The sequence below is a fragment of the Dromiciops gliroides genome, chromosome 5 (genome assembly GCF_019393635.1).
Source record: "Dromiciops gliroides isolate mDroGli1 chromosome 5, mDroGli1.pri, whole genome shotgun sequence".
Lineage (NCBI taxonomy): Eukaryota > Metazoa > Chordata > Mammalia > Microbiotheria > Microbiotheriidae > Dromiciops > Dromiciops gliroides.
The window spans coordinates 280,816,502-280,843,302 of NC_057865.1; the positions used below are offsets into that span (position 1 = coordinate 280,816,502).

Here is a 26,801-nt window from a genome sequence, read left to right on the forward strand (position 1 = left end):
CCTCAATTGCCTCACCAAAAAAAAATTTTTTTTTAATTTAAAAAATAAAAATAAAAATAGATTAGGCTTGATCTTATTTCCCTTCATCCTGCAGTTCTCCAAGTCCTTTATCCCTCATGTGTCGGTGTTTGCGCAGAGTTGTTCTCATCTTTTCTTCTCTGTTAGATTGTGCGCTCTTAGCATTAACGGTAGGTGCGTACTGACCAACTGACCCCACCTGGGATTCCCGTTGGCTTTGTGACCAGCCAAACCTTAGAGTTTACTAAGCAAGTGGAGAGAAATGAGGACACACACAACCATGTCCAAAGAGCTCCCTAGCTGCCGCAGCTCATAATAATAAATATTAGAAATCCCTCCCCCATTGCAAGCAGAGATCATTTCATTTATTGTACTAGTAACCGTCGCATGGTGAGAGCACATGGCAGGGCCTCTATCAATATTAGGTGCTTGAGCGATGGGACAAAGGCGGGGGTGGTGTCCCCATCCCTACAAAGCCTTTTGGTTCTGTTTCATGTTCTGAGCCCACTAGGGGGCGTCCCCCTACACAAATTGTCTGCCAACGTGTCTGTGAATGGCCCATCCACCCCTGCCTCCATACACTGAAGGGTTGTAAATCTGAGAGCACTCAAGAATCTGGACGGAAATAAAAAATGATTCGCTCTGGAAATCCAGTCGGTGTTCCTTTGAATCAATGGTCAGTGCCGATGTCTGCACACTCGGAGCCCCCCAGCATCTTCACAACACGACGACTCCCATACCACCCTCCCTCTACCTCGGGTTCCAAAACTGTCTGGTCCGCCCCCTCCCCGGGCCCTCCTCCCCATTCCCGAAAGTGGCTGCTCCCCAAAGTTCAGGGCTGGGTTTTCTTTCTGCACTCTCTCCCTGAGGGGCCCGATTCACTCCCACAGCCCCTCAGTCTATTACAACTTCTACACAGCCGACTCCCCCAAAGCTCCATCTCTAGCTCCGGCCTCTCTCCCAAGCTCCAAACCTGCAACCAGGGAAGGACTGAGGTCAGACCTTACCTCAGACCCTGCAAATCACTAAGCTTTCAGCTCCCTCAACTATACAGTGAGGGGGCCGGACTAATTGATCTCTAAGGTCCATGTCAGCTCTAATCTAAGTAATCCTACGACCTCCGACTGCAGACAGGACACCACCTGCACAACCCCGGGCACCTCAAGTTTGAGCTGTTAAAAACTAAGCTTAGATAAAGCACCGGCCCTGGATTCAGGAGTACCTCAGTTCAAATCCGACCCCAGACACTTGACACTTACTAGCTGTGTGACCTTGGGCAAGTCACTTAACCCCCATTGCCCCACCAAAAAAAAAAAAAAAGCTAAGCTTATCCTTCTGACTAAACTAAAGCACCCCCTTCCAACATCATCTTCTCCTGATGCCTCAGGTTTGAAGTCCCGGGATTATCTTGGACACTTATTTCACCCAAGTTGATTCCACCCCCACGCCTGCCTCTACCGAGTCTCCTTTGGTCCCCCTGCAACCGCCCCAAGAAGAAGGCCCGATCCCCACCCAGTCCAGGCTCTTAGAACAGTCCTGCCTTCTGTCCCTCTTCCACTCTATCCCTCACACGCAAACCGATGAACATCTACTCATACGGCTCCTCAAGATCCTCCCACGGATCTTTATTTGCTCCAAAATCCAACCCCCTTTGCCCGGCGTAGAAGGTCCAGCCCTTGAGATCTTACTTTCTGCTGCCCCTTGTTCTAGCCAGACTAGCTCATCTGTCACCCCCCTCCCAAACATTTCCTCTGCTTCCCCAGGTCCCCTGCCATTGTTCCTACTGTTCCTTAGGCGTGGAATGCCCTCCTAACCTTTCTTCCCACCTTCTCCTCTACCTCCTTCCCCATTTGTAACCTATTAAAAACGCTACCTTCCTTTAAAACCCAACTCAAATAGCATGAGCTTTCCGACTATGGCACAGTAGAAAGAGGATCAGCTTTGGGGTCAGAGGACTTGGGTTCAAATCCCACTTTCTGAGTCACCCTGGACAATTCACACAATTTCCTTATTTGTCAAGCTCTGTTCCTGCCCTGTATCCCACCACCTCCAGGAATAACCATTCTCTCCTTGGCCCTTCCATTACACTTTAACCCTTCCACCTGTCTTATGCGCTTATTATCTGATGTTATATGATATGTCATGCTTACCTTGGTTTGTGTAGAGGGTGTTCCCCTAACCCAATGACTTCTGTAAGGGTAGGGACTATATGACTTGTCTAAATTTGTATGGCAGACCTCCAACCACAGTACTCTGTATACAACAAGCGTTTAATAAATAGGTCTGCCAAACTCAACTGAACAACTGCCTTCCCTTCTATGACTATTGCTGGTCTGAGACTCTGCGGTGTCTCTACTTCATCTCTGTCCCTACTGCTTTAGGATGCAAAAGAAACACGCTCTTATTAGAAAACATACTTACAGGGGCAGCTAGGTGGCGCAATGGATAAAGCACCAGCCCTGGATTCAGGAAGACCTGAGTTCAAATGTGGCCTTGGACACTTTACACTTACTAGCTGTGTGACCCTGGGCAAGTCACTTAACCCTCACTGCCCGGCAAAAAAAAAAAAAGAAAGAGAGAAAGAAAGAAAGAAGGAAGGAAGAGAAAAGAAAAGAAAGGAAGAGAAGAGAAAAGAAAAGGAAAGGAAAGGAAAGGAAAGGAAAGGAAAGGAAAGGAAAGGAAAGGAAAGGAAAGGAAAGGAAAGGAAAGGAAAGGAAAGGAAAGGAAAGGAAAGGAAAGGAAAGGAAAGGAAAGGAAAGGAAAGAAGAGAAAAGAAAAGAAAAGAAAAGAAAAGAAAAGAAAAGAAAAGAAAAGAAAAGAAAAGAAAAGAAAAGAAAAGAAAAGGAAAGGAAAGGAAAGGAAAGGAAAGGAAAGGAAAGGAAAGGAAAGGAAAGGAAAGGAAAGGAAAGGAAAGGAAAGGAAAGGAAAGGAAAGGAAAGGAAAGGAAAAAGAAGAAGAAAAAAAGAAAATATACTTACGGCTTTTAGTATCTGGTAGAGTTGATACTACCTTTTTAGGTTTGATAATCCAACTGTAGTCCTCAACCCATCTCTTGAGAATTAATTCCCACAGCTCCTGAATGGAAAGCACTTCCAGGTATTCCTGAATACATTCTGACTCGTTTCGGTAGAGTCGACATTCTTGAAACTCATTGGCCAAGATTGCCACTTTCAAAGGACTCAGGCATGGCCTTTTTCTCGAGTTATGTTTCTCGCGATAAGAAAAGATGTTTTTGTGAGGTACTGTGAGATACTGTTCAAAAATTTTGATAACTGTATTTTCATCAGAGGCAATGGTGAGCTCCACTGTTTTCACATCTGACCGGGTACAGAGTGATTTGTAAGAGAGACTGGCGGATACCGTACTCATGATCAACTTACAATTAGGGGAAATGGAGAGGGGCAGCCAGGAAAAGTCTTTTGCCTAATAGAGAAAGTCAAAGAAAAGTTTACATTTCAAAACAATCCTGCCAATGGTTTCCAAAGTTAGAATAACTTGATATAGTCTCGTAGCCAGCAAAGATGGCGAGAAAAATGGTTCAAACCCAGTATTAAGCTATCTGACTTCATCATACACGTTTCTAGCATCTTAGTTAAGAATTTAGGAGAACAATGGATACAACCATAATAAGGTATCAGAAAACAACGATGAAAGAAAGCTGTGCTAGAACCGACTGCAATCACCCAACCTGACTGCAAAGACATTCCATTCTCAGCAGAGAAATGGGTGACTATGGGTATAGAATAGGGCACAGCCACCAGACATGGGAGGTACGTTCGGAGGTTTTCTTAGATATCATTCTTTGTTCCAAGGGGAGGTTCTGGTAGAGAGAGGACAAAGAACTTTGGGGAATGAATGTGGTATAAACAGCTAAAGGCAACAAAGAACTTTTATTTTTCTAAAAAAAAAAAAATTCTGGCAAAACATGGACCCCGAAAATCGCTTTTTTAAAGGCCAATTAGCATCCCTTTAGGAATGCCTAAACAAAGTGTGATGCATGAATGTGATGGAATACTCCTGTGCTCTAAAAAACAGCAGATGTGAAGGATAAAGAGAAGTGTAGGAAGATTTGCATGAACTAACGCAGAGTGAAGTGAGCAGAGCCAGGGAAGCAACAGACAGAACTACAACAGAGATGGGAGGAACCAAAAACAAACAGAGCCCTGACTATTTTTTCATTCTATTGACCAAGCTTTCCAGCCAATGAGAGAGCGAGAGGGAGACAGAGAGACAGAGACAGAGACAGAGAGACAGAGGCAGAGAGACAGAGAGACAGAGACAGAGACAGAGACAGAGGCAGAGAGACAGAGAGACAGAGAGAGAGGGACAGAGAGGGAGGGAGAGAAGTTGCACCTCCCTCCCTTCTTTGCAGAGCTAAGGGACTGTGGCTGGGAAAGATGGGGTACACTGTCAGATGCAGTGGATGCTGCTTAGTTTTGTTGAGCTGTGGTTTGGTTTTTTTTCTCTTCATCTTTGTCACAAAGGATACTCTGGGGAGGGGAGGAGAGAGAGATACATTTAGAACTGAAGCGGGGGCAGCTAGGTGGCGCGTGGATAGAGCACCAGCCCTGGATTCAGGAGGACCTGAGTTCAAATCCGACCTCAGACACTTAACACGCACTAGCTGTGTGACCCTGGGCAAGTCACTTAACCCCAACTGCCTCACTAAAAAAAAAAAAAAAAGAACTGAAGGGGATGTAAAAATAAAATATATCGATCAAAATTTTAAAGAACAATGAGCATCAATCAGGAGATGGATAAACAAATTGGTGCATTAATGTAATTAAATATTATTGTACTAAAGAAATCATAAATGTGAAGATAAGGTGACACAGTATCACTGTGACTTTTAGTGACAAGACCTGAATTCAAATCCTTCCTATTTCTATGAGCCTGGGTAAGTCAACTTACCTCTTTCTGCCTCAATTTCTTCATGTGTAAAAAGGTGATAATAATAGCACCTACCCCCTAGAGTTGTTGTGGAAAAACATGTCTTTTACAACAAGTGCTTTATAAACCTTAAAACACTATGTTGAGCAGCTAGGTGGCACAGTGGATAAAGTACCGGCCCTGGATTCAGGAGGACCTGAGTTCAAATCTAGCCTTAGACACTTGACACTTACTACCTGTGTGACTCTGGGCAAGTCACTTAACCCTCATTACCCCACAAAAAAAAAAAAAAAAGAAGGAGGAGGAGGAGGAGGAAGAAAGAGAAAAAATACTATGTAATTGCTACTTCTTGTTTTATTATTATTATTATATGAATTGGTGCAAAGTGAAGCAAACAGAACCAGGAAAACAATATATGCAATGACCACATCAATGTAAATAGAAAGTGCAGCAGAAAAAAAGGAAAGAAAAAAGAAAAAGAAAGAAGTTGAATTTTAATTATAATGAGAAAAAAAATAGATGTCCTTCCCTTTTCTGTAGAGGTAGGGGGAGGAGAGGAGATAGGCAGGCTCTGGAAAACATCAAATGTCATATCATGACAGACTCAGCTAAAGAAATTGCTTCTCCCCTCTCTTAAAAATTATTTGTCATAAGGAAAGGTTCTCTGGGTAAGGGAGGCATCTATCTTGAAATAAAGGGGACAAAACCAAGATATTCATAAAAGATATAAGGATAGGAAATAAAGGCAAAACAAGTTGCACTTGATCCATCATTTTATATGTGTGTATGTGTATTTATGCATATATGTGTGAATAGTGTAGAATAGACAAAATCCAAACCCTAAAACCTTTTTTAGCCATGATATTACAGCATGCAATAACTGTCAACAGAATCACATCTGAACATGAAGGGTGAAATTTGAAATATAGAGTAGAAAGGAAATATGTAATATTATTTTAACTCATTAGTTATCAAGTAACAAAACATTGATAAACGTAATTTTTTTAATTGTACCTTTTGTCCTGAAATTCCATAAACACCGATCAATTCTTCAATTCCATCTAGTACTAATATACATGGCTTTAAACTGATGGAGGCTAAGAATATTTCTACAAGAAGGGAAAAAACCCATACTTTGGAGTCTTCATTAATGAGATCAGTTTCAATCTGAGTACCTAGAGGCACAAAAATTAGATAAAAAATAAGTTCCTGTTCACAGGAATATTTCAAAAGCACGTTCAAACAAACATACATATACGATACCATACGTATCGTTAAAATGTTAGGAGGTATAATGACTTGTGACCTAGAATGATCTCTTTTTCCATCCACGCTGCTGAAAATGAGCAATCTCCTGTCTCAAAAGTCCCCATCCCTACAGTTGGAGATTCACCACCAGATGTCTATAAAGCAGGCTGAAAACCTTAGATGAAAGAGGCTACAGAATACAAAGATGTACTTCTCTTTTACTCATAAACTAACATTTACGTGGTCCTTAATGTTTTTTTTTTAATAACAAGTTCCTCATAACACCCTTTGTAGCAGAAAGTGAATGTATCCTCATTTTAGAGGTGGGAAAACAGCCTTTGATAAACTAAGCAACCGGACCTTGGTCACTCAGTTACTTGGTGGTTAATATTGTTTTAATTTTAATTAAGTTAATTAATTTAAAAGTTAAGCTAAAATGGTCACAAGTCATACCACATGAATTCTAAAACCCCTCAGCTCAGAGGTAGAATGTCCTGCTCCAAAAGGTAGTAAGTTTCCCATCACTGGGGGTCTTCAAACAGAGATTGGATGTGATTCCCAAGAAAGTCTCATTGCTTAGGGATATTGTAAAGGGGATTCCTTCTTGCATATTAATTGGACTAGCTGACCTGGGAGGTCCTTTCTTTGACATTCTCTAATTCTGTCAAGGCTAGCTTTGAGCACATCCCCCAAACAAGGTCTCTTTACTCTCTCTGAGGTTCTCCTACTTAATTCTAGATTAGAAAGATCACACTGATCATTAGAAAGATCGCACTGTTCATAACATTATTGAGCCCTGTTGTCAAATCCTAGGTTCCCACACCCACACTGCAAAAAATCCTTTGGGCACTAGGAATGGCCAGGGAAAGTAGGATGGTGGTGGTGGGGGGGGGGGACCCAGAGCACATGATGTATGTAACAAAACAACCAACTACAATGGGATGACCAAGTGACAAAATCACCAAAAATTCTAGTGCTATTCTTATTCTTTATACAGACTTCAGATTGTTTCCCTTCCCATAAAAGCAAATCTCTTCCACAGCAGTTGAGAGAGAATGAAATCTAAACAAATAAAGTTACAGGTGAAGGAAGCTTGGAATCACAATTTTTTGGTACCTTTTTACACATCAGATCATTAAGTGTTCCGCACACAGAAATGTCTTTTGAGAGAAGAGTGCAAAGAAGGAAGAGAATCAGAATAAATGCTACTCTTGGAAACCTTAAATATGAAGGCAGGTTCCAGTAGGTACAAAACTGACATCGCCCAACCGCTATCACTATTTAAAAAATAATAATATTTGAAAACTATCTCTACATGTAACTAGAAAATAATAAAATCATTTTATAATAAAAAAATAAAACAAAATTTTAAAATAAACATATTCTGCTGTCCCAAAGGACAAGGAAGTATTAGAAGGGAGAATGAGAAAAGATTAGTAGTAACAAGATGAGGTTTTTCTTCTGGTGGATTTTCTAGATGAAGGAAAGACAAAAATAGAACTTTTAATGAATAATTATTACTTTGACTCTTAGGACAAAGATTTTTAGAGTGAGAGGGCATCTGACATTGATACTTCCATGGATCTGTAATCTGGTGGATAAGGTGCACAATCTCTAACTTTAGGAAAAACACTTTAGGGGCTGAATGAAGAATGGATTGAAGTAAGGAGAGACTTGCAGCAGGCAGACCACCCTGCCCCAGCAGCTTCTGCAATAGTCTAGGCATGAGAGGCAATGTCAAAGGTAGCATATTTGAAAGGTATTTTAAAAGTGAAATCATGAGCCTTGACAATGGTTTGAAATGGGGGGGGGGGTTGAAGGAAAGTGAGGAGTTCAGCAAGACTCCTAAGTTGTGAGCCTGAAGGACTGGGAGGATGGTGTCCTCTACAGTCATAGGAAATGTAGAAGTGAGAGGGTTTAGGGGGAAAGATAACAAGTTCTGTTTTAGACAAGTTAAGTTTACAGTCATCCAGTTCAAGATGTCCGAGAGGCAGTTGGAGTGGAGATCAGCAGAGAGGTCAGATAGGTAGATTTGAGATTCCTCAGCATAGAGTTGGTCATTAAATCCATGGGAGCTGATGAGATCACCAAGTAAAATAGTCTAGAGGGAGAAGAAAAGAGGTCCCAGAACAGAAACCTGAGAGACACCTATGCCTAGAGGGTATGTTCTAGAGTAGGATCCAATAAAGGACACAGAGAAGGGGCAGTTAGAAAAATAGGAGGAGAACCAGGAGAGAGGGTGTCCTGAAAACCTGGAGAGAAGAAAGGATCAAGGAAGAGAAAGCCATCGACAATGCCAGAGGCTACAGAGAGGCTCAGGAGGATGAGGTTGGAGGAAAGGCCACTGCATCTGACCACCAAGATATTATCAGTCACTTTGAAGAGAGCAGGTTTGGTGGGATGATAAGATCAGAAGCCAGATTGTAAAGGGTTGAGAAAAGAGTGAGAGGAGAGAAGGGGGAGGCCCCTAGCGCAGACAGCCTTCTGAAGAGGTGAGCTACCAAAGGCATAACAGATAAAGGACAAGAGTTAGCAGGGACAGAAAGGGCAAGTGAGGCCTTTTTCAAGATGGAAGAAACATGGGCATATTTGCAGGCAGTAGGGAAATGAGCCAGGAGGCAGGGAGAGATGTTACACCGAAAAGATTACCAATTAAGTTCAGATTTACGGACAGCCTAAAAACTCTCTGGTCGCATTTCTGCCACTCCGCCACCATCACTGAAGAAATGCAAGGGCTCTGACACTCAGGATAACAAGGGTCATTCTTCACGTTTCTGTTTTACAGATCAGCATGGCCATTTAACCCTTCATGGCGATGGGTTTCTCTGCACTTGACTATGTTGGTCCTTGGGTAGCAGGCTAGGCTGTATTTGAAGTCTTTACAGCTTGGTACAACTTGTCAGAACTTGGTAGACCATGGGCACAGCTTCTGAAACCTGAGGCAGACCTTCCTGTCATACTGAGGCATCAGGGTGGGACTTTATGGAGGTTTTTGCTTTTAATAGTCTTTAAAAAAAAATACTAGAGGCTTTGAAGAGGGCTCTAAATAAGTCTCTGGACAAAGTCAGATGGAGGCAACTAAAAGCAAATTAGCTTCCCAATGGAGATCATCACGATGCCAAAGCATGTAGTCATTCGGGTAAAAATCAGTCAAACCAGTTCCATAGCATCAAACGCCCAACTGGATGAAATGGTTCACCTTTTAATGGCATGTTCTGGTCTCCTATCAGGCACAATCAGTAGAAGAAAGAGAACTGAACTTAGATGCAGGAGATCTGGGTCTGAATCCTATCTCTGATACTTGGGACCCATGTGACTGCAGACAAGCCCCTGTGCCTCAGCTTTCTCATCTGTAAAATGACAATAACAGTAATGCTTGTACTACTCTTGGAAAGAAAGTGCATTGTAAACTACCTAAGTGTAAATTATTACTACCATCTTAGAAGTTTAGAAGGAAGAAAAATAGTCCTCTCTGGTGATGTTTTTAGAAAGTACCAGGGGGGCAGCTAGGTGGCGCAGTGGATATAGCACTGTCCCTGGATTCAGGAGGACATGAGTTCAAATCCAGCCTCAGACACTTGATACTTACTAGCTGTGTGACCCTGGGCAAGTCACTTAACCAAGAAAGAAAGAAAGAAAGAAAGAAAGAAAGAAAGAAAGAAAGAAAGAAAGAAAGAAAGACAGAAAGAAAGAGGGGGCAGCTAGATGGCGCAGTGGATAGAGCACCGGCCCTGGATTCAGGAGTACCTGAGTTCAAATCCAGCTTCAGACACTTAATACTTACTAGCTGTGTGACCCTGGGCAAGTCACTTAACCCCAACTGCCTCACTAAAACAAAAAAAAAATTAAAAAAAAAGATTATTCTGAAAGAAAGAAAGGAAGGAAGGAAGGAAGGAAGGAAGGAAGGAAGGAAGGAAGGAAGGAAGGAAGGAAGGAAGGAAGGAAGGAAGGAAGGAAGGAAGGAAGGAAGGAAGGAAGGAAGGAAGGAACCAGGGCCCACACTGTTTCCTTTGTTAACTCTCAGTGTATTCATTGCCAGACTACTTTCTCTCAAGGTGAGTAACACACTAAGCTGGTTGGGGAAATCAGGGAAACAGGCTCCATCCTACTGCACCGGAATCTGCCAAGAAGAGGGAGTAGCAGCCAGAAGAAGTATTACTCTTGGTTTGGCTCATGTGGTGGATGGGTGGGCGGGCTCCATAAAAGGGGAGAGCAAAAGGGTTCTTACTAGGAAACCAGGGCTCAGGAGGCAGCCCAGGGGCAGAGGGTGAGAAAATGGCAGCTGGAGAGGCAGTCCCAACGTCCAAGTCCCAGCTCCAGCCCTCAGTCACCCATGCCTGGGCAGGTCATTCACTGTCTCCAGATCTCAGCTGTCTCCTTTGGGCCGGGGGTGGGGGTTGGGGTAAGCGTTCATGGCTCATCCAGATCTGAGTCTTCTGATTCCAGGAAGGAAAGGGATCCTTAACCTTCCTGGCTGAGGGATTCTCGGGACCAGATGCTGCTCAGGTCGAGCCAGCCATGTGCATCGAGGGGCAGGGCACTAAAATGTTGTTCTCTGCACCCAAGGCGTCCATTCTCCAAGCACAGGAACTTGCACCAGAGGGCCTTCCGGGCCTTCCAAGAAGGGGCATTCTCCAGGACTGGCTGGTTCTGCGGCTCAGATTTTGTCCCTGTGACCATCTGCTGCTTACTCAGCCAAACTCAAGGCCCCTGCTTCCCCTTACTTTCCTCTTCCTGGCTGGGCTGCAAACTTTGCCCCACTGCAGTGGCTAGACCCTTCAATCTAGGGAAATGGAGAAGTGTTGCTCCCCCTGCAGGGGGCAAGCTCGGGCCTTCTCTGACCCCTCTAGACCCCTCCTCTACAGTACTGATTTCCATCAATGACAGAAGGATGGTGCCTGGAAATCTCTTCTGTCTCAAAAGTAGCGGTACTCAGCTATGTAAGGTCTAGAACACTTGGCACCATAGCAGAAACTCAATAAAGGGCGGGAATCTGTTTTGTATATTTGTTAGAAAGGTTTCCTTTTTTCCAGTTGGGGGAAGTAGGAAAGAGAGAAAATAGACTTTTGTCACATTTTTAGAATTAAAATAATGTTTAAAAATAACTATTAGTTGAATGAGTAAACAAAACCATCAGGGGATTCACCTATGTTAACACTTCTGCTCTCAGCCTAATGGTTTAATTAATGACCTACTTTTCTTATGAGGGAAAATCTTAGCACAGGAAAGGGTGCTTTTGAAAAACTGACAACCTTTGGAACAACAGAGTAAACATATTACAATCCATCCTTTTGGGGGTTCAACCAATCCTGTTTTGGTGTCTTTGGGAAAGATCACTTTTGTAAATAATTAATCCCATCTGAGGCAGCCTGGTGGCTTAACAGATAAAGCTCTGAACTTGGAGGAAGGAAGAGCAGAGTGTGAATTTTCCCTCTGACACTTCCTAGCCATATGACACTGGGCTTGTTACTTGACTGCTCTGTGCCTCAGTTTCTTCATCTGTAAATTAGGATGGCAATAGCAGCTAGCTCAGGGGGCTATTGTGAGGATCAAATGAGATAATATTTGGGAAACACTTTGCAAAACTTCAAGAACTATGTAAATATTAGGTATTATTATTACTATTATCTGCCTTGGTAGATACTGCCCTTCTCAAACATGCCCCAGGGACAAAGTTTTGATATAAAATTCACATATACAGACCTAGTTGAACTCACCCCCTACTTAGTCAAAAACATCTTACTCCATCTCACCTCATCCCCAAGTTAACACAGATAGATCCAATCATGAAGAATAACACACATGCATCACTAGAGATATATCCATTTAATAGTGTATGACTTGGGGCAGCTAGGTGGTGCAGTGGATAAAGCACTGGCTCAGGAAAACCTGAGTTCAAATCCAGCCTCAGACACTTGACACTAGCTGTGTGACCTTGGGCAAGTCACTTAACCTTCACTGCCCCACAAAAAAAAAAATAGGGTATGACTAAGATTGTGAACTCTTTGAGAGCAAAGACTGTCCACTCCGGGATCCCCCAAAGGACTTACCACAATGCCAAGTGTGCGCGCGCACACACACACATCTTTGCTGAAGTTAAGTAATGGGGAAAATACATAGGTTAGGAGAGGATTTGCTTGGTGAATGAAGAAGAGGTGACTAAGGTAGAAGAGAGGAAATGCTGAGCCCCCAATACCACTCAATATGCTTTAATAGCAATTTCCCAAAATCCATAATTACCAAATTGCTTGTACTGTAATTCAGTGATGAAGTAATGCATCACAGACATGATGTCGCTCTGGTCACAGCTGCTTCCTACGTAATATGGGATCACTAATGTGTCGGGATTCCTCTCTCTGAAAGAATTCACCCAACTTGCAATCAGTGTTGACTTCCCACAGCCACGTTCTCCAGACAGAAGCAAAATAGACTTGGTTGGTAGAATAGGCCTGATTCTAAAAAAAACACAACCACCAAGTAACTGTAAATGTGTCTGTTTAAAAAGATCTGTCCCCCTTAAAAAAATATATAGACATATATGTACATATATGTGTGTACAAGAATGTATCTACATGTACACATATATATTGTGTGTACATACACAAACATATTTTTCTGTACATTTTAACATGACCTTGAAAACAACTTCAAAAACTTAATGGGCTCAGAGACCTTTTCATGAAGCCTACCCACCCCATGCCCAAATGAATATTGTGTATATATTACATTGTGTAATTTACCATGCTCTACCCCAGCTCCTTAGGGGGTACAAATAAATATAAAGTGGTTTATGCAAAGTCCCCTGGACTCACATCAGGAGACCAGAGCTTTAGTTGTGGTTCTGTCACTAGCTAGTATGACGTTAAGGAAATCACACTCTCTCTGGACCAAAGCAAATACATCTGAAGGTGCTGCTTCCAGGCAAAAAGGTGACAGTATGAGGCAGATTTTTTTTTGACATGTCCAAATATGAAAATTTGCTTTGCTTGACTATGCTTATTCATTATGACAGGTTCCTTTTTCTTTTTCTTTTCTTGTTCAATTGAAGAGGGAGAGAAAATAAATGCTTGTTAATTTAAAAAATAACAAAATTAAATTTTAAGAACATGAGAGGTTTAGAAAAAATAAAATGAGGACTCCAATGATATAACATATAAAGTGCTTTGCAAACCTGAAGCTCTGTGTAAATGCTAAGTATTATTAAGTGTTGAAACCTTTGTATCAGCAAGTTTCTCTGATAAAGATCTGATATTTTTTAAAAAAGGAAATGATTCAGATATATAAGAACAAAAGCCATTCCCCATTAAATAAATGGTCAGAAGGTATGAGCAGGAAGTTCTCAAAGAAAGAAATGCAAGTTATCAGGGAAGCTAGGTGGTACAGTGGATAGAGTACCGGCCCTGTATTCAGGAGGACCTGAGTTCAAATACAGCCTCAGACACTTGACACTTACTAGCTGTGTGACCCTGGGCAAGTCACTTAACCCTCAGTGCCCCACCAGAAAAAGAAAAAGAAAAGAAAAGAAATGCAAGTTATCAATGGTCATGTGAAAAAAATGCTTCCAACCACTAAAGAAATAGGAACTGAAACTACTCTGAGGTTCTACCTTATACCAATAAATTGGCAGAGATGAACAAAAATATAAAGTGGCGATTGTTGGGAGGGTTATGTAAAATGAGAGGGGGGAACTACACTGCTTTTGAGGTCCCTTCTAATTCTATATCTATCACCCTGTGATTCTTTTTTTTTTTTTTTTAGTGAGGCAATTGGGGTAAGTGACTTGCCCAGGGTCACAGGGCTAGTAAGTGTTAAGTGTCTGAGGCCAGATCTGAAGTCAGGTACTCCTGACTCCAGGGCTGGTGTCTATCCACTGTGCCACCTAGCTGCCCCTCACCCTGTGATTCTTAATAGTACTCATCTTAATTTGGCTTTGAATTATATGATACACAGGACTGCAACGAATCCTATATGCATGAGATCTTTCAGTTCCTTCTCCCCTCCTTTTACCTCTAATTTTATATGTTGCACAGCAACCTAACTTGGAAACAGTGGTCAAATGGGGTTGTCCCTGGGTGACATGGTTATAAGGAAAAATGGGTGTAGAGAAGGGCAATAGCAGGAATGACATCATGGAATTCCTTCTCTTTGAGTGCTTTTATGGCTAACCCCACTGATGGAGTTTGGTATCACAGAATCAAGGCAGGTCAGGAGGCCTATCACAGGGAGAGAGATAATCTGTTGTCAGGGATGCTAAAGGAGGGATGCTCAATATAGCCTGAACTAGAGCAAACCTTTTTTCTTTTTTTTCTTCCTCCCTCCCTTCCTTCCTTCCTTCCTTCCTTTCTTTTTTTTGCAGGGCAATGAGGGTTAAATGACTTGCCCAGGGTCACATAGCTAGCAAGTGTCAAGTGTCTGAGGCCGGATTTGAACTCAGGTCCTCCTGAATCCAGGGCCAGTGCTGCACCACCTAGCTGCCCCTTAGAGCAAACCTTCCTAAACCACGGGGCTCAACCCCACATGGGGACACATTAACTGAATGTGGGGGTTGCAAAAAATTTGGAAGTCAATATTTGATTTGTATATCTATTTTATATACCTATGTACTTGGGTTTACATAAAAGTTTCTCAGGCAAAAAGGGGTTGCAAGTGGAAAAAGTTTAAGAAGCCCTGGACTAGCCAACCTCTGAGCTCAATTCAATTTGATTTGAAGATTCTTTGGAGGTTTTTAAGTATATGATCCTGTCGTCAGCAAGGAGGGACAATTTTGTCTCTTCTTTGGTGATGTTTATACCTTTAATTTCACTCTTTTTTAAACAAGCACTGATTAATAACCAACCATGTAAAAGGCAGTGTGCCAGGCCTTAGAGATACACACACAAACTGTAGAACAGTTCCTGCCCTCAGAAGCGTCCATTCTGTTAGATTCTTCCACTCGGAAGCCAGTTACCTTATCTTCTATAATAGGATGAGCCCTGGATAGGCACAATCAACAGACATGCACCTAAGATCTAGCCTCATACTTTCCACGGTTTTACTTTATTTGTTTTGGACCCCAACCAGTGAGAATTGACATAGAACTCCCTCTACCAACACAGAGGAACTATCCTTTATAACCTGTAAAAAATACCTGGGACATTGGAAGGTTAAGTGTCTTGTACAGGGATCATGATAACACCTACCTGCCAGGGCTGTTGTGGAGAAAAGGAGAGAATATACCTATAAAGTGCTTGGCATAGTGCCTGGCACACAGTAGGTGTTTAAGAAATGCTTGTTCCCTTTCCTTCTCCCCACCGCCATTATGTGTTAAAGGCAAAATCAGAAGGGGGAGGGGAAGGTCTTCCAAGAGTCTAACCCTAAACAGAATCCCAAGTCTGAGCAGCTTTGAGGCTTGAGGCTGCACTAAGACTTTGGGGACGCCCTGTATCTGCTGATTTGTTTCTGACTTCTCCGAACCTAGAAACCAGACACAGGTATTAGTCCAGTGCCATCAGTGTTAGCCTGCAGTTGTATCACATTCATAACAACTTTCTATAAATATAAATCTGGAAACACAGTTTTCACCACCTTAAATGCAGTTTATAGGATCTGATTTCATATCACACTTAGGACAAAAGGTAACGTATCAACAAAAGGAGTTTTCATCATCTCCTCCCCAGAATAACTTAGAAAATCAACAGAAAATATCAGCTACTTTTTTTTGCAGGGTACTGAGGGTTAAGTGACTTGCCCAAGATCACACAGTTAGTGTTAAGTGTCTGAGGCCAGATTTGAACTCAGGTACTCCTGAATGCAAGGCCGGTGCTTTAGCCACTGTGCCACCTAACTGCCCCAACAAAAATATCAATAGAAAAATGAGAAATTATCAAGCCATCTGGGGTCCCCTCTTTCAAGGTTACAAATGAATTGTGTTGCATTAGAGAAAAGCTTTTAGGCTCCAAGAAGAACTCTCTTTTTCTCCTGACCAACACAACCAGCACAGGGTGACTTAAAGTGCCAAGTATTGTTTCAAAATTACAAAGCAAACAATTAAGCCGTGGGCATTTAAACTAACAGTGTTTTAGGAAAAATGTGTCATGGTGGGGCCTGCTGGACTAGTCCATTTCAGATAATGGGGTTGGGTGTTTAGGAATTCAATCAATGGTTATTGACCAAGTAAAAGAAAATTATGTAAACTTCTCAACACTGTTAATACCTGTCTTTAAAAAAAATAGACATTTAACGGGAAAAAATAAAATACCTTATTAATTAAAAAAATTAAATTTAATTTTTAAAAAATTCGGTCAGCTAGGTGGCACAGTGGATAAAGCACCGGCCCTGGAATGAGGAGGACCTGAGTTCAAATCCGGCCTCAGTCACTTAACACTTACTAGCTATGTGACCCTGGGCAAGTCACTTAACCCTCATTGCCCTAAAAAAAAAAATTTTTTTAATTAATTAATTAATTAGTTAGTTAGTTAGTTAGTTAATTTTGAGTACTGAGTTTTCTCCCTCCATTCCATCCCTCAAAATGTGACCTCAATTATACATGTGAAATCATACAAAACAGATTTCCATATTAGCCACATTGCAAAGAAGCAAGAAAAATAAAGTGAAAATATGTGCTTCCATCTGCATTCAGATGCCATCAGTTCCTTTTCTGGAGGTGGGCAGCATTGTTCATCATGCATCCTTTGGAATTGTCTTGGATCACTGTCATGATCAGGGTAATGAAGTTGTTCACGGTTGATCATCCTTAAGACATTGCTGTGACTGTGCACAATGTTCTCCAGGTTCTGTTCACTTCACTTTACATCAATTCTTATAAGACTTCCCAGATTTTTCTTCATCATTTCTAACAGCACAATAGTATTCCATTAAAATCATATACCACAACTTGTTCAGCCATTCCCCAATTGCTGGGCATCCCCATAGCTTTCAATTCTTTACCACCACAAAAAGAACTGCTATAAATACTTTTGCACATATAGGTCCTTTTCCTTCTTGTTTTTTATCTCTTTGGCATACAGGCCTAGTAGAGGTATTGCTGGGTCAAAGGGTATGCACAGTTTTTTAACCCCCTGGGCATAATCCAAATTGCTCTCCAAAATGGTTGGATCAGTTCACAACTCCACCAACAGTACATTAGTGTCCCAATTTTTCCACATCCCCTGAGGAGAATAATCTGGAGAAAGACAGTCCCTTGAGGGCAGGAACTGTCTTTTGCCTTTCTGTGTATCCCCAACACTTAGCACAGTGCCTACACATAGTAGGCACTTAATCAATGCTTACCGACTGACTGGACAGGGAACTGGCCTTGAAGCCACAAAGACCTTGGTTCAAGTCTTGTATCTGACTATTATTTGCTCTGTAACCCTGGGCAGATTACCCAGCCTCTCAGGACTAGAAAATCACCTAAGAGTCCGAGTGGTACAGAAGATACTGACCCACATTGGCAGAGAAAGGTCACTCATCCAGGAGTTCCCTATAACAGTGAAATCACAGAACCAGGTCCCATCCCCATCCCTGGGACCTTATCTGTGGTAGAAAACATCCTCATGTGAAAACTCCCTCCACCAAGACACACCAATAAACACTTTATTTCCTTTGATCCTCACAACAACCCTGGGAGGTCGGTGATATTATTATCCCCATTTTATAGATGAGGAAATTGAGGCAGACATTGTTTAAGGGACTTGCCCAGGGTCCAACGGTTATGTGTATCAGAGGCAGGATTTGAATCCAAGTCTTCCTGACTCCAAGTCCAGGGCTATCCACTACAGCACCACCACTTAGCTGACTATCCTTCATCCTTTTAAAAAAATAAACATTTTTATTTAAAATTCTGAGTTCCAAATGCTATCCCTACCCTTTCTCTGAGGCGGTAAGCAATCAGATATAGGTTATACATGTGCAATTATGTAAAACATTTCCATCTTAGTCATTTTGTATAAGAAGACTTAAATAAAAGGAAAAAATGAAAATGAAAAATAGCATGTTTCAGTCTGTGTTCAAACAACATCAGTTCTTTCTTTGGAGGTAGATGGTAGGCCTCATCAACAGTCCTTTGAGATTGTCTTGGATCATTGTATTGCTGAGAATAGTTAAGTCAATCACAGTTCTTCATCGAACAATATTGCTGTTACTGTATACATTTTCCTGGTTCTGTTCATTTCACTATACATCAGTTCATATAAATCTTCCAGGTTTTTCTGAAATCATCTGCTTATCATTTCTCATAGCACAATAATATTCTATTACAATCATATACCACAGCTTGTTTGCCCATTCCCCAAATGATGGGCATCCCATCATTTTCCAATTCTTAGCCACCACAAAAAGAGCTGCTATAAATATTTTTGTACAAATAGGTCTTTTTCTCTTTTTTTGGATGTCTTTGGAATACAGACCTAGCAGTGGTATTAATGGATCAAAGGGTGTGCACAGTTTTATAGCCCTTTGGGTATAGTTCCAAATTGCTTTCCACAATGGTTGGATCTATTCTTTGGGGGGGGGGGAGGCAATGAGGATTAAGTGACTTGCTCAGGGTCACACAGCTAGTAAGTGTCAAGTATCTGAGGCCAGATTTGAACTCAGGTCCTCCTGAATCCAGGGCTGGTGCTTTATCCACTGCACCACCTAGCTGCCCCTGGATCTATTCTTTATCTTAAAGTCTTGAAGAGCACAGGCCCTGGAGTCAGGAGGACCTGAGCTCAAATTCGGCCTCAGACACTTGACACTTACTAGCTGTGTGACCTTGGGCAAGTCACTTGACCCCAATTGCCTCACCAAAAAAATAAATGAACAAACAAATAAATGAATGAATAAATAAATAGACATAGATAGATAGATAGATAGATAGATAGATAGATAGATAGATAGATAGATAGATAGATAGATGGATGGATGGATGGATGGATGGATGGATGGATGGATGGATAGATAAATAGATGGATAGATAGATAGATAGATAGATAGATAGATAGATAGATAGATAGATAGATAGATAGATAGATGGATAGATGGATGGATGGATGGATGGATGGATGGATAGATAGATGATAGATAGATAGATAGATAGATAGATAGATAGATAGATAGATAGATAGATAGATAGATAGATAGATAGATGGATAGATGGATAGATGGATAGATGGATAGATGGAGTAAGTAAGTCTTGGAGAATGACCTGGATCTGCCTGCAGTCTCTTAGCCAGTGCGAGTCAGAGGTGGGACAGCGCAGGCATTCCTGGCTTCCCAGGCCATGCTACCTCTGAGGCTAAAACTATCATCAAAATACATGACCTTTTATCAAGGTTGTAATTCCCAAATCTGCTTCCTCCACTTTCTGAAGCTTGGGACCACACAGAATCAGAGATTCGGGGCTTGAAGGGACCTCAAGGTTATTTAGTCTGACCCTTTCATCTTACAGATATGGAAACAGAGGCCTAGGAGGTGAAGTCAAATCTTCATTCACTGGGAATTAATCAAACGTCTCTTTGATGTACAACACTGTAAGAGGTGCTTAAGGAACATAAAATCTTAAAATAACAAATAAATAAATAAAGCCAGGAGGCAGATTCCCTCTTCTGAAGGACCTTCCAATCTTCAGGAGACTGAATTAGACAAATGGGGGGGGGGATTGGGAAATGAATGACCCTGAAGGGCCATGGAAATGCAGAGTTGGGGAAGACTTCTCAGAGGAGATGAGCCCTGAGCCAGGTTCCGGATGAAAGGAACTGAGGAGAACTTGGCCTTTCCCTTCCAGACCCAAGGAAATCCTGTTTGCCCAAGTACAGCTACATTCCCTACCCCAACCAAAGGGCACACCTGTACAGCCTCACCCCACATTACCTGAGGATCGATTCCAGAGAGCTGCCCGATTCCTGTTTGCCCGCCTCGTTTTGAGGCTCCTTCATCACAAATTTTTCCAAAGCATCAAAGACTTGTTTCGATTCCTTGGACAAGACAAATACCTTCCGACACTTTGCAGTAAAAGCTTCATGATAAGAACGTTCAAAGTTGTGCTCGTAGTCTGGAGAGACAAGAAAGAGATCTGTTTACATCTGACATGGAAAGCTTTGGTCACTGGGTGTGCGTAGCTCCTATCAGCTTCCCCGCACAGATACTTGCCCCCGATGTCAAACTTACATACGGGCAAACTTACATACTGTACATATAGTACAGAGCGTGCCGACCTCCACAGGGGCTGCACCATGGACAAACAACCTAATCTTTTCCAATGCCCTCGGTGCCTGCTGGGGTAGCTACATTTTTCCATGACCTCACACTGAAAAGGACAAAGAGCTGATTCGGCTCAGCTCTCTCACCATTTCAAATAAAAGGTTTTGAAGCAACCAAAATGGATCTCTAAGGGAAAGATAACAGTGCAGAAAACCTAAATCAAGCGAGATTTAAACAAAAATAAAAACATTTTGGAAACTAAAAGGACAAAATGGTACTTCCCAAGAAGAGGATAATTTGCCCTAGCGAGGCCGTACAGTAGGGTCATTCTGAGACGTTGGACAAGGCCCTTCCCTTCTCTGGATGACAGTTCCTTCGCATGTGAAATTAAAAAGCTGGACTAAGGGCAGCTAGGCGTCGCAGTGGATAGATCACCGGCCCTGGATTCAGGAGGACCTGAGTTCAAATCCGGCCTCAGACACTTGACACTTACTAGCCGTGTGACCCTGGGCAAGTCACTTAACCCCCATTGCCCCGCAAAAAAAAAACAAAAACAAAAACTCTGTGATGCTAAATTTGGTTGAAAAGTAAACATTATGGAGCCAAGATGGTGGAGGAAAGGCAGTGAGCTCCCGAACTCATGATGCGATCGCTCCAAAAAACATCCAAATAATGCCATAAGAAAATGCCCGGAGCAGCAAAACTCACAGAAGAATGTGCTGAAAAGTAATCATTATACTTAACTCTTCTCAGCAATATAATGATTCAAGACAAGGCCAAAAGACTCATGGTGGTAAATGCTCTCCACATTCAGAAAAAGAGCTATGGAGTCTGAATGCAGATCGAAGCAGACTAGTTCCACTTTTGTTTTTGCTTTTGCTTTTGCTTTTGTTGTTGTTGTTGTTTATTCTTTCTTGCTTTTCCCCCCTCTTGTTCTGATTCTTCTCTTACAACATGACTAATGTGGAAACATGTTTAACATGATTGTAACCTATATCAGATTGCTTGCTGGCCTTGGGAAGTGGGAAGGAAAGGGAGGATGGGAGAAAAATTTGGAACTCAAAAAAAAAATCTTTACATGTAATTGGAAAAAAAAATTTAAATAAAAGTAGCCAATATGCATTCATTTAGGAGTCATGTATATTCCCTGGCTTTGGGGTTTTTGTCTTTTTGCCTGCAGTACAAAATAATGGAGTGCTGGCCTTGGAGTCAGGAAGATCTGAGTTCAGGTTCTGCCACTAAACACTCAGACGCTCTCCCAATACAATATTGACTACGACCTACACATGACTTAGGAGATGGGTCCACGGAGTGGCCTGAGTCACACAGAGGTGTCACACACCTATAGTGAGGCCAGCCTTTCCATAGTCTCATACTCCTACAACCCTTTGAGTTTTGCATGGCAATCCCAGGAAATAGTTGAAGCAAGTATTAGGAGACTTGGGGTTTCCTTGGTCCAGGATGAGGAGAATCCCTCTCCCAATACAGACCATCTCCATCTCTATAATTTACAACCTTGGAAAGTCACCTTGAGCAGTGGTGTCAAACTCAAACAGAAAGTGGGTCGGCATATTGTCTTAGAAAACCACATTAACATCTATGTTCTATTGTATTTTTATTTATTTTGTTAAATATTTCCCAATGAAATGTTATTGCCTGAGGTAACAGTGTGTCAAAGACAGGATTCAAACCCACATCTTCCTGGCTCACTTTCCATCCATTACCACTGTTGCCTCTTGGTATAAGGATCATTATTACCATTTGACAAAAAAAAAGAAACTGAGGCTCTGGGAGATTAAATAATTTCCCCTGGTCACACAGCTAGGAGACATTCAAACCTGGGTCTGTCTAACTCTTGCTCCCCCTCACTTCTGAACCCTACCCCACCCCAGCCACAGGTCTTGGGAAGCACTGCCAGTGGCTCATGGGACTCAGACTCCATTTACCATCAAAATATTACCTACTGTACATGGCATTTGAGTTCTAGGTTCCAATGGGAAGAGCACGATCCTTCTGGTGCATTCTATTTTAAATTGGCTCTTGTGGGCTTGCCTGGGACACTCTTACCCCACCCTTTCCCCTTATGGCAAAACTATTTTCCTGGGAAAATATATTCTGAGATCCAAACAACTGACTTCTAAACAGACTTCTGATATTGAGATGGCTCACTTGTATGTGTTTCAAGAATCCACTAATTATGGGGCAGCTAGGTGGCGCAGTGTACAGAGCACCGGCTCTGGAGTCAGGAGTACCTGAGTTCAAATCCGACCTCAGACACTTAACACGCACTAGCTGTGTGACTCTGGGCAAGTCACTTAACCCCAACTGCCTCACTAAAAAAAAAAAAAAAAAAAGAATCCACTAATTAGAAATTGATGGAGCCTGTCCCCTGCTAGGATCAAATCTGCCCCTGCGTTCTTTCTATGTGCACGAGTCAGGATAACATCAAAGGAAAGGAGGCTCCTTCAGATTCTTGTGCTTATTCACACAGTGCCTGCTCCAGAGTCCGTGCTCAGTGTTTATTGATTGACTGATTGACTCAGGTCATTCCTGCAAACCAGCATGTCATCCTTCTCCCTTCCAGGGATCCGCTGGTCATCAGAATAATGCTCCATGACCTCGATTCTTAAAAGCCTTCCCCCTCCCCCCCTAACCCTCCTCTTCCTCCCCCCGCAAAGGAGATGCCCCTGAGCTCCGCGCCCGGGTTGTTTTACTCACCTACATTTTCGGGCACAGCAGCAGCAGGGTAGAGCTTCTCTATCACAGTTGACCAGTCTTTGAACACCAATTCGCCCAGCTCCTGGAGATCTCTGTAAAACCTGACGGGCAGCCCTTTGCTGATGATCTTGGCTTTGAGCTCGCCAATCCTTCGCTTCTCGTATTCCTTCTGCCTTGACTGGGGGCAGTTGATCTTCCCCTTTTCCTGCTCTAACGCCTTCAGCAGCATGGCGCCAGTGCGAAAATAGTAGTACTGGAACTGGGAGTCGTTCATGAAGGCTGCCTGGATCACTTCCAGCTCCGTGAGGCTGCAGGTGAAATTCTCCAGGACCCAGGGGTAGCCGTTGTGCGCCGCCACGTAGAGGTTCTTTTCGACCTTGGACAGCCCCGGCAGGTCGGGGGTCCCGGTGGGCAGGAAATTGGCATCCTCACGGAGGAACTCGCCGTAGGTCTGGCCCAGCATGCAAAGGAAGAAGGGGAAAGAGCTGTTAATGTAGTCGAGGCAAAGTTTCAGCTGCTGGGACTGCAGGCTGCAGTACTGCCTGCGGAAGTTGGGGCAGAGAGGGTCGTGAGCCTCCGAGGCCGGCCACCGCAGGTCAATCGCCTTGAAATAGGTTCCCCGGGAATTGCACAGTTCGTTAAGCTGGGGGAAGATGGTGCTGGCCAAAAAGTCTCTTTCTTCTTGGAAATCCTTTACAGTGGAACACACGTAAGGCCGGATCGGGGGCTGAGGCTTTAAGACGGACTGAGGACTCTTCTCCATGATTTCAATCGGCTTCTGAAACATGTCACGATGCTCAAGAATTCACAACGTTGTACTCAGATGAACTGCAAAGTGACTCGGCTCTTAGCTGTCAGTGCTTCTCAGATGTCCCCCGAAGAACATCTGGCGCCAGCAAAAGTTAAGCTTCTTCCCCAATATAGTTCATTTCTTGCTTAGCAACTTACAATCAATAGAGAGGTCAGCGTTGAAACAACCTAATGGAAGTAAGAAACAAACCAAGCAACAAAAATACATTCATTTTATTTTATTTTTAATAAAAGTATTTTGGGGGCAGCTAGGTGGCAGCAGTGGATAAAGCACCGGCCCTGGATTCAGGAGGACCTGAGTTCAAATCCGACCTCAGACACTTGACACTTACTAGCTGTGTGACCCTGGGCAAGTCACTTAACCCCAATTGCCTCACCAAAAAAAAAAAAAGTATTTTATTCTTTTCCAGTTACACGTAAGGATAGTTTTCAACATTTGTTTTCATAGGATTTTTAGTTTCAAATTTTTCTCCCACCCTCCCTTCCCTCCCTCCTCCCTAAGATGGAAAGCAATCTGATATAGGTTATGTTAAAAATACATTCATTTTAAAGATGACCAGGAATGTAAGTCTTTTTTTCTGTTCTTAGAAAAGACTTAGCCAAGGCAAGAAAATAAAGAATACTCATTCCCTCTATCAAGTAATCCAGTGTATTCATCCCATCCATTGAACCTTCTATCAACTCCTTTGGCCCACAGCAAAAACACGTAAAAATGTAGATGGCTCAGAGGGTAGCAGGTCCCACATTAGATTTCAAACATCACACAGGCCAAGAGGGCGTGTGGTCAGATTTGTCCGGAGGAGACAGAGCTGAAACTAGCCAGTGTGACACCCAAGATGAGAAGAATAGCTGTGGGATCAGGTCTCTCAATGGGGATACAAGTCATGGCCAGGGAAGAGATCTGGGAGGAAAGGAGGAGCAGGGGACGGAAGACTGAAGCAAAAGTTGGGTCTGAGAACAACCTGGTACCCAAGAAGAGTTGGCTGGGCCCCTGGAGAATGGGTGACACCCACCAGCAAAGGACATCAAAGTCTACACTGCTCTAAAACAAGGGCTCTGGTTTGTGGTGTTCCCCGCTGTGCCCCCCATGACTACAGTTCAAATCAGTCAGTCCACAAGCATTCGAGGAGTGTTTCCGGTGTACTGGGATACAGATAACGAAAAAAAATATGGTCCCTGGCCTTAGGGAGCTCCCCTCCTACTGGGGAGACTCTGGGACATACAAGCTATAGGCAGAGGAGATGGGAAGTCCTGCAGGAGGCAAGAATTGAGGTGAGTCAAAGGAAACCGAGAGGCAGGACGTTCCAAGAAGGAGAGACCAGCCAGTATAAATGCACAGAGTTGGAGGATGGCTATTGGGGACGAGGAGAAGCACAGGCCAGCACAACCGGATCCCAGAGGACAGGGAGGCACAGACGGTAAAAAGACTGGAAGGTGGTAGAAGAGCAAGGATTCTCTCAGGCTTCGCTATCCCAGAGCCAGGCAGCCACAGCTCAGTGTCCTAGGGGTACCTCTGAGGGGCCAGGGTATCTTCTCTATTGTTACTGGCTTGAGTCCCATTCTGGATGTTTCCCTATATATAGTTAGCCACTAGTGATTAGTCCTCCAGTTCTATTCGATCAATTAACTTTTTATTTTTATTTTGTTTTATTTTTTATTTTTTGCGGGGCAATGGGGGTTAAGTGACTTGCCCAGGATCACACAGATAGTAAGTGTCAAGTATCTGAGGCCGGATTTGAACTCAGGTACTCCTGAATCCAGGGCCGGTGCTTTATCCACTGCGCCATCTAGCTGCCCCGCGATCAATTAACTTTTACAAAGGGCTATTTATTTAAAAGATATCGCATAAATAGAAGTATAAATTTCCCTTCCAGTATTTCCAGGGTGGGCTGTCTACTCTACCACCCCAGTATCTGGAGAAGGTGGACTCAAACTCAGCATAGTTTCTACATAAGATGGGTGCCACCAAGTTCCCATCCAAATGGGGCATCACTAGCAAATGAATCCTCATCTCAGCTCTGCAGAGCTAGTCCCAGAAGGACACTCCTCTTAGCAGAGCTGGCTGCAGGACTGGCCATGGACTGGACTCCTGGACCCAAATTCCCAGATGGCTCACACTCCTGACCTTTCAAAACTCACAAGGTCATAACCTGCAGATTAATCTCCTTTATCTTAAGAGAAAAAAGAGAGAGAACCAATGACAATGCAAAGTACCAAGGCCTATTTTCATGGGGTAACAAGTTGGCATAGATGGGAAAAGGCCTGAGATTTCTCCTCTTGTAGCCCTCCTTGTCCTTCATTGGACACTGTCTAGCAGGAATAAGTCACCAAAGAAATGGGACTCAGAGAGAGTGAGGCTGGGCTGACTCATGCCTTTCTGAAGGCGCCCCCAGCTCTATGTCTGCAACTGCAGCCCACCAAAGAGGCTGCTCTTCCCCACTGGGTAGCAGGCCAGACCCCGTTATAGAACATCAAAGCATCCTCCAAAACACCCCCATGACACATCATCATGACTCAGATCAGGGTTCCCAACCTCTCTCACATGGGGAACTGTCTCAGCTGCATGGTGGGCAGGAGCCAGTCAGGTTATAGAAGGAAGGGACCCCATTGTGCAAGCAGGGGCTTTATATATGACCCTGGATGTAAAAGGGAGCTTCTGGATATTGTGTGATGGGTTAATAACACAGAGACAGATGGTCTCTCTATATTGACCTACGTACGGTGCGTACTGCAATATTAGAGAACTTCTTATCCAATAAATACAACTTGACAGCCACGCTCTGTGTCCAGAAGCCAAATGACCACAACTGTCTGGAACTATGCTGTGAACCCAAGAGCAAAGTGAGGGAAAAACCCAAACCCAACAATACCAGAGCCAGCTATGACTGGCTTCCAAAAGCCAATTGTTAAATTTTATGGGAAAATGTGTATCTCAGAAATGGCAAACACTAACAATT

The 26,801-nt window shown here is 42.9% G+C and overlaps 1 protein-coding gene across 1 annotated transcript in view; it reads right to left on the reverse strand.

Moving 5' to 3' along the window:
• Positions 1 to 26,801, reverse strand: part of LOC122727629 (putative tetratricopeptide repeat protein 41) — an 80,775-nt gene that overhangs the window by 36,425 nt on the left and 17,549 nt on the right. The window contains exons 2-6 of the mRNA XM_043965254.1: positions 23,035 to 24,012; positions 19,987 to 20,167; positions 12,397 to 12,611; positions 5,923 to 6,083; positions 2,997 to 3,441 (exon numbers count right to left, since the gene is read on the reverse strand). Coding sequence (XP_043821189.1) covers positions 2,997 to 3,441; positions 5,923 to 6,083; positions 12,397 to 12,611; positions 19,987 to 20,167; positions 23,035 to 23,821 — 1,789 coding nt within the window. The 5' untranslated portion in view covers positions 23,822 to 24,012. The remainder of the gene's footprint in view (positions 1 to 2,996; positions 3,442 to 5,922; positions 6,084 to 12,396; positions 12,612 to 19,986; positions 20,168 to 23,034; positions 24,013 to 26,801) is intronic.